Source organism: Montipora foliosa, chromosome 1, assembly GCF_036669935.1.
Source record: "Montipora foliosa isolate CH-2021 chromosome 1, ASM3666993v2, whole genome shotgun sequence".
NCBI classification, from domain to species: domain Eukaryota; kingdom Metazoa; phylum Cnidaria; class Anthozoa; order Scleractinia; family Acroporidae; genus Montipora; species Montipora foliosa.
The window spans coordinates 11,871,521-11,879,020 of NC_090869.1; the positions used below are offsets into that span (position 1 = coordinate 11,871,521).

Here is a 7,500-nt window from a genome sequence, read left to right on the forward strand (position 1 = left end):
GAATGAAATGATAAAGTTGCTAATGCCTTGGGAGCATGTACACCAGTCTGAGAGCTTTTGGTCATATAGAAAGAAACATTGAGGATTCTTGTCGGCCATCTTGGGTTGTCACTTCTAACCTCTCTACTTCCACTATTTGTCAGAGGGACATCACAGTGCCAGGATGCTGTGGCTCATGGCTGGGTCGCTGGGATTGCAGACATTGGGACATTACAGGGACACATGTACTTGATTGAGCTTTCAGCAGAAGTTCCTGGTCATGGATCCAGATGCCCAGCAACCGTTTAGAAGTGCTGTTGTTGATAGCCCATTGTCTTGTGTCCATTGCCATAAACTGTAACAAGAAGAAATGCTGGCCAAAAAGAAAACCAGTGCAACATAATTATATTTAATTTTTTGTCATAACTGGAATGGTTTAAAGTACATGTACATGCCATTTCTGAGAATTCACATAGAGCATTTTTAACAATTTTTGGGTTAATATTCCTTTTTAGACTCAGAGGAAGAGATTCATCAAGGAATTCTGCAAGCAGAGTGTCCAAACAAGCACGCATTTTGGTTTCAACGCATCATCATAGACATGGAAGACAGTGTCAGAAGTCACAATGCTCCCTTGTATATTGACATTGCGGAGTCTTCACATAAACTGCATGGTCAAGAGGAAACAAAAGAGTGGGATAAGGGAGCAAAGGAACTTTTGACATCCTTAAAAGAGGAAAAAATGTTTAAAGTTTTGGACAAGAGTAACATATATTCCTACAACATCAAATGGGGAGAAAATGGAGTTGATTCCCACTCGAGTGAGGAACATCATCAGTATATTGACAGATTTTGCCAAGACTTCTTTGAAAAAATGAAATCTTGCATTGAAATTTCCATAAAGAATGAAAAACTTTCAACACCAAATGACAAGTTGTTTGAGGAAGTTGCACAGCACTCATTGCAATGTCAGCAGCTCTGTTCTTCCTTACATAGCAAAAGTGAATCATTGGATAAGATAAAGAGTTACATTATTGGCCAAGGGAATTCTCCTTTGGTTGTTCATGGCCAGCAGGGTTCTGGTAAGACATCATTACTTGCTATGGCAGCCAATGCAAGCTCTTTGTGGGTTGGACACGAGGTGTCAGTCATTGTGCGGTTTATTGGAGTGACACTTCAATCATCGAAAGTTCACCAGCTTCTAAAGAGCCTCTGTCATCAGCTTTGTGTGGCATTAAAAGTTGATCCCAAAACTGTGCCTGAGGTGAGATTAATGACTTTCAGATTTCAAAATATGCCAAAATATGTTTGTCCTTCGCTTTGTGAATAGAAATACATGTATAACAATGGCAGTCGGTGACTGAATCACACTGATTGAAGTATGTGGGGGCTACCTGTGGCTCTTTTCTCCATGAAGATAGTAAGTCCAAGGCTGCTGCCTAAGAAAATTTTAAAGAGGCCCTCAGAGCTAAACGCTGAGAACTTAGGAGCCCAACATATGAAGTGAAAGGCGTTGCTGTGAAAAATTAAGGAGCCCAGAGCTATTTTTTGGGAGCCCCAGGCTACCGGGCTCCTGTTAGGCAACAGCCTTGAAGTCTGAGACTTAAAAATTCCTTTCCCTCTGCAGCTGTATAGTCAATTCTTGTAGTAATAAAGGCTTTCATTTCTTTGAACTCCAACATAACGCAACACTTTGTGTTCATCAAAATTGAGCATGCATCTTATTATTTGCATGTTGTCATCTTCCTGGTTCCAGATATCATGTAAACTTTCTGTTCATGAGCGGATGGTCTGCATTAGTATTTATAATAACAATCCATTGTAAATCTTTTACAGGGGTTGGGTGCAAGGTATACTTTATACCTGTGTACTACGTCACTGTAGCCTGTCATCCTCAATCATAATTAATGACTTTTACAGTTCAAGCAAATTTTTTTGCAATGACCTTTTGACATTTACTTTAGGACTATCAAAATCTGGTGAGAGAATTCCATTGTCTTCTCCAAAGTGTGTCAGCAGCTTCTCAGCCTTTGGTGGTATTCCTGGATTCACTTGACAACATTCGCAGTTATAACATCTCTCGAGAGTTTGCGTGGATACCAAGGAAATTGCCGGCCCATGTCAAGATTGTTCTCAGTTGTTTCACTGATGAAATGGCATTTTCTTGTCTCAAGGTGGGCACTTCATCTGCAGGATCCTTTGAAATTTGTGTATCTGAAATACTTACATTTTTTCTAAAAATTGCTTTTTGCCAATTTAGTGATCAAGTCAACTTAAGATCCCGGGGGGGGGGGGGGGATGGACCTGAATTACTGAGTCACTGTCCCGCCCACTTTGGCTTGTAAATAGTTCAAATTCTTGCGAGGGGTTTTGTTCGATGCTACTTTTCAGGCCAGCGAACCTTTCTTGCACTCGAAGTAACAGCGAGTCCATGGTTGCAGATGCAACCTCTTCACTAGACGAGAACAATTTTATCCATTTTTCCCCGGGACTCGTGATTTCAAAAACGTATCTTTCCATTATTGTGGTTGTTCCGGTACACCTTGACGGCGAAAGCAGGCTTCCGCTCACACCATGTTTAACTGAAGTGGGTGGGGCAGTCACTCAATAATTCGGCCCCATTCCATAGATCGGTAGTTTTCGTAGTATGACTAGCCTCGTGAGCGGGCAAGATAAACCAAATCCCGCTCTGTGATTGGCTACCCGAGTGGGCAAGGTGGAGCTATACTGCCCGCTTGGGATTTCTCGGCTGGTCCTCGCAAGATCAAAGATCATTTATTTGGTGTTTTATCCCATATAACAAATCCTTTATTGACCAAGCTTGTTCGGTCAAGATGGCTGGATATTGGCCTCGCTCGTTTTTGCGTGTTTATGGACCTCTACGAAACACGAAAAAAAATAACTTGGCCAATATCCAGCCATGGTGACCTCACGCTTGGTCAATAACCCATATATATCGCAAATGCGCTCGCTGTGATTGGCTAAGATCAGCTAAGTGCTATGGCATTATTCTTACCGCGCACCGGTGATTCAGTTGGTTTTGCATCGGGCTGTCACGCGGGAAGTCGAGAGTTCGACTCCGGCCGGACCAACACTCAGGGTCTTAAAATAACTCAGGAAAAAGTGCTGCCTTTGTAATTACTTCTGCAAATGGTTAGACTTTCAAGTCTTCTTGGATAAGGACCATAAACCAGAAGTCCCGTCTCATGGCCCTCGTTGGTAACCAAATAGTATGGGACGTTAAAGAACCCACTCACTTCTCGAAAAGAGTAGGAGACGTTGTCTCCGGTGTTGTGGACTGACCTTAATCTGGTCGGGGGCATCTTTCACTTCCTAAATAAATTGTAAACTTCGTAACGAGCAGTCTGGCCAAAAAGTCCCCCACAAAGCATTGGAAATTAGTCACGAAAAGCCCCGAGGGGAGAGACTAATAACTTCCCTTCACTTCACTTCACTTCTCCGAAATGCCTACGGGCCGATTACGGATAATGCAAATTAGTTTTGTCTTCTTTAGAACCGTTCTGATGGCCATATAATAAAGAACTTAATAACCTTGACCGTTCGGTCGTTACAGCAAAGTCTCAAACCTCTAGAACAAGAACACGTTTTATGCTCTAGCTCTTACTAGTGTTCTGTATCTTATAAGCAGAACATCCTCAAGATCATCGAGCAGTCGAATATTTTCCGAGAATATAATCGATACATGCACAACTTTTAAATGAAAATTTTACGTATGAATGAATTTTTGTGTAATTTCTAGGATATTGTTTCCGAAGAAGATTACTTCTTGGAGATTCCAAATCTGCGTGATGATGAAGTAAAGGAGATTCTTACACTGAAGCTCAAAGACAGCAACAGAAAGCTCACAGAAACCCAAGAAGAATTCGTGCTTAAGCAGGTTTCAAATTGCCCTACTCCTTTGTATTTAAAGCTTGTCCTCGAGCAAGCGGTTCAGTGGAACTCCTATAGCATTGTGAATGAAGCAAGCCTTGGTGTTTCAGTCGGACAGGTGATCAACGTTTTGTTTGAGAACTTGGAACGAAAACATGGAAAAAAGTTATTTCAACACACGGTAGCGTACATTTCTGCTTCGAGAGGAGGCATAAGTGAAACAGAGCTGGAAGATGTGTTGTCCTGTGATGACACGGTCTTAGATGAAGTTTTCGCCCTTTGGACGCCACATATTCGACGTATTCCTGCATCGCCATTGTCCCGAGTCAAGTCTGACATCGAGTCCTTCCTCGCTGTCCATGTTGAAAATGGGGTTCGTTTGTTGTCTTGGAAGGACCGTCAGTTTTATGATGTTGTCATGGAGAGGTATCTTTTGTCAGGCGAGAAGGAACTCTGCCGTTTTCACTCGGAATTAGCCGACTACTTTATTGGTCGTTGGGCTCAAGGGACTAAGAAGGGAGACGGTAAAGGAACTGCAAAAGATCGCCATGTTGCTCGTCAACCACTGAAATTCCGCGATGGCGTGTTTAATTACAGAAAACTAACCGAACTACCCTATCATTTGCTAAAATGTGATGACTTTGATAGACTGAAGCAGAGCGTTCTGTGCAACTTTGAATTTCTCTTAGTCAAGCTGAAAGCCTATTCAGTCCACGACGTCATAGATAACTTTTTGGAAGCCCTAGCTGTCAAACCAGATGAACAAGATATCAAGTTGGTTTTTGAGACATTGCAGCTTTCAGTGGAAGCATTATTCGTGTCTGCCGATCAGTTGTCGTCGCAGCTTATTGGGCGTCTCTCATCGTCTCGTTCCCCTTCTCCTTTTATTGCTCGTTTGTTGCGTCAGGCGCATCATCCTTCCCATCCATCTTTCATCCCTAACATCCGCTGTCTGGCCCGACCAGGAGGCAGACTTGTGCACTCACTCCTAGGATTGCACGGATCCTTAGTCCTAAACCAAGATGGCAGCAAGGCCATGAGTGGGTCACATGACCAACTGATCACACTTTGGGATGTAAAAAACGGGATTATCGAAAAAACTCTGGACACCTCACACGCTATCGGTTATGTGGAGTTTTGTCTTGAAGATCAACTTGCCGTTGCGTCGTGCCACGGCGTAATACAATTCTGGAACCTTCATAAAGGCGAAAAGGTCTGGGAAATTTCAAGCACTGACACGCCAGCGCCTATCGCTGCGGCAGGAATCCGTGACACTCTTGTTGCTGTTTTGGGTAGCGCGGTAAAGGTCGTCAACCTCAATGACGGAACAGTCACGAAAGACTTCGTGGATCAGAAGTTCCTCCACGACAGAGTTGCTGGACTGGGGGATGTCATTGCCTTTGCCAATTCTTTCTGCAGTTACGTTAGAATTTACGATCTTCAAGCAAACGAAATTCGTCTCTCTATTGAAGTGTGTGGGGAAGATTCAGATGATTTCGTCAAGAATGTCATTCTCACTCCATTTCATGGAGGTCAACTCATTGTCGCAACCGGAAGATCTTGTGCGAGAGTGTTCGAGTTGGTTTCAGGGAAGTGTCTTCATGTTCTTGGGCCAGACATTCTTTATCCCACAGTCACCAAGAGTGGACGACACCTGCTATGTACCAGCAGTCTAAACGATATTGCAATCTGGAACTTAGAAACTGCGGTCAAGGAAAAGCAGCTGTTGAAGCATCCGCCAACCACTGCTATTGAAAGAGTAGCTTGTGCGGATCTGAAGGTGATTTTGACGGTATCGGACGACCTCATGGCACGTGTGTGGGACATGGAACAAGAGGGCGGTGCGGAAGTTAACTTTGAAGACAACAAGGATGTGAACAGCATTCAGCAACTCGTACTGATCAAGAGCAGTGTCCAGAAGCACGTCATTACAAAGTCTAAGACTCCTGGTCCAATATGTGTCTGGAACACAAGCTCGTGTCAAGTTATCCGAACCTTGAACAACACCAATGCCGATGAAATCCTTGTCGTGGATGACACTCGTGCTGTCATACGTTCAGGAACAAGGCTGGCGATAATTGACCTCCAAGAAGGAAAACTCATCAAGCATGTGCGATCCGACTTCCTTGCTAAAACGGAAAAAGTTCACCGTCATGCAAGCTCCCTTTACAAACGCCGAGATCTTGCCCTTCGTCTAGCTGAGACTCCAAGAGCAGTGACGACGAGTTTGAAATTTAGCGATTGCGCTTTGGTTGGCTCCACGCACGTTCTTATTCTTTCTAAAGACCGCTTGTATGTCAAACTCGCTTCTCTCGAAACGGGTGAACTTGTAACCAAGTTGAAAGCTGGCCAAAAAGCTGTCATTGAAACCGTTATGGTCACTGGTAATGGGCTGGTCGCAGTGTGCTCGTGTGAGAATGCTCCGCTTCTCGTCTGGGATCTGAGAGAGAAATCCAAGCGCTACACTTTAGAAATCAGCGGTCACTACCCCCGCTTGACCACTGCTGATCTAAGTTTTAATGGCCATTATCTTGTCGATGTCATGAAGTTGGACAAGACGCACAAGTCTGTGGTGACCTGGGACCTGGAAACTGGCAAAGTCAAGCATATCATTGGTCAGGGTATGAATGTCTGGAAAGTGGCGTCCTCCTCACTGAGCATGCGCTTGTTGGTAGCAGGGAGAATTGCCACTAGCGAAACTTTACGAGTGTACAACTTGGTGACGGGGGAATTTCTTCACGAGCTGAATGGACACACAGAGCCTATTGAGGGTCTCTCCATGTCCAAAGATGGCAAACGAGCCCTAAGCTATGTACCGTTAGCTGTCCAAGATCGTTCTGTTCGCCTTTGGGACTTGATTTCAGGTTGTCTCCTTGCCTCCTTTACTCCAGACCTCCCAATATCCAGCTGTATCATGACAGATGATGGCGACCAGGTTGTCATGGTGATTAACAAGTCTCGACCAATCGTATCGTTGACCTTGTCGCATGAAGTTGGGTCACGCGAGCTGTCTGTTGACGTGTCAAATCCATATTACAATCACCCCACCCTTCACGGGGCCGTGTTTGATATGAGCAATGAGCTAAATTGGGAAGCGGAGAACGCGGAAAACGAAGTTGATGTCTGACTTTTGTTTGTCATTTTACTGAATTTTGCGCACGTAGCCATAGGCGTATCCTTTACTTTTGGTTGATGCCGCACAGACGGTAGAGTTCCGAGGAAAGGAAATCTTCCATCATGACTTGTGTACTGTTGGCGACAATATTTTCAAAGCAAGGGTTTTTTAGTTGACAAATGCACTAGAACAGACTTGCCGCAAGCAAAAGTTTTCCAGTGTACAACTTGGTGATGCGAGAATTTCTTCAGCTGCTAAGTTCAAATAGAGCCTGTAGAAGGTCGCTGTATGTCCAAAGATGGAATACAAGCCCTAAGCTATTTGATTGAGATTGTCTCGTTAAGACTGAGTGAAATTTTATTTTATTTTATTTTATTTTATTTTTTAGAACTGTAAATAATCTCTCGTTTTAAATTATTGAATGTCAAGTTTATAGTTCTTAGTTGTAAATAAGCTTTACCGGGAGTCAAAAGTGAGATTGAGATCATTTTATTTTGGTATCCTTTTAGCAAAGG

At 43.6% G+C, this 7,500-nt stretch overlaps 1 protein-coding gene across 1 annotated transcript in view; it reads left to right on the forward strand.

Annotated features, from left to right (window-relative positions):
• LOC137980050 (NACHT and WD repeat domain-containing protein 2-like) overlaps positions 1-7,500 on the forward strand; it is a 14,201-nt gene that overhangs the window by 6,652 nt on the left and 49 nt on the right. Inside the window, exons 5-7 of the mRNA XM_068827431.1 lie at positions 495-1,243; positions 1,944-2,153; positions 3,740-7,500. The exon at positions 3,740-7,500 is cut by the window's right edge and continues 49 nt beyond it. Of these exons, the coding sequence (XP_068683532.1) occupies positions 495-1,243; positions 1,944-2,153; positions 3,740-6,997 (4,217 nt within the window). The 3' untranslated portion in view covers positions 6,998-7,500. The remainder of the gene's footprint in view (positions 1-494; positions 1,244-1,943; positions 2,154-3,739) is intronic.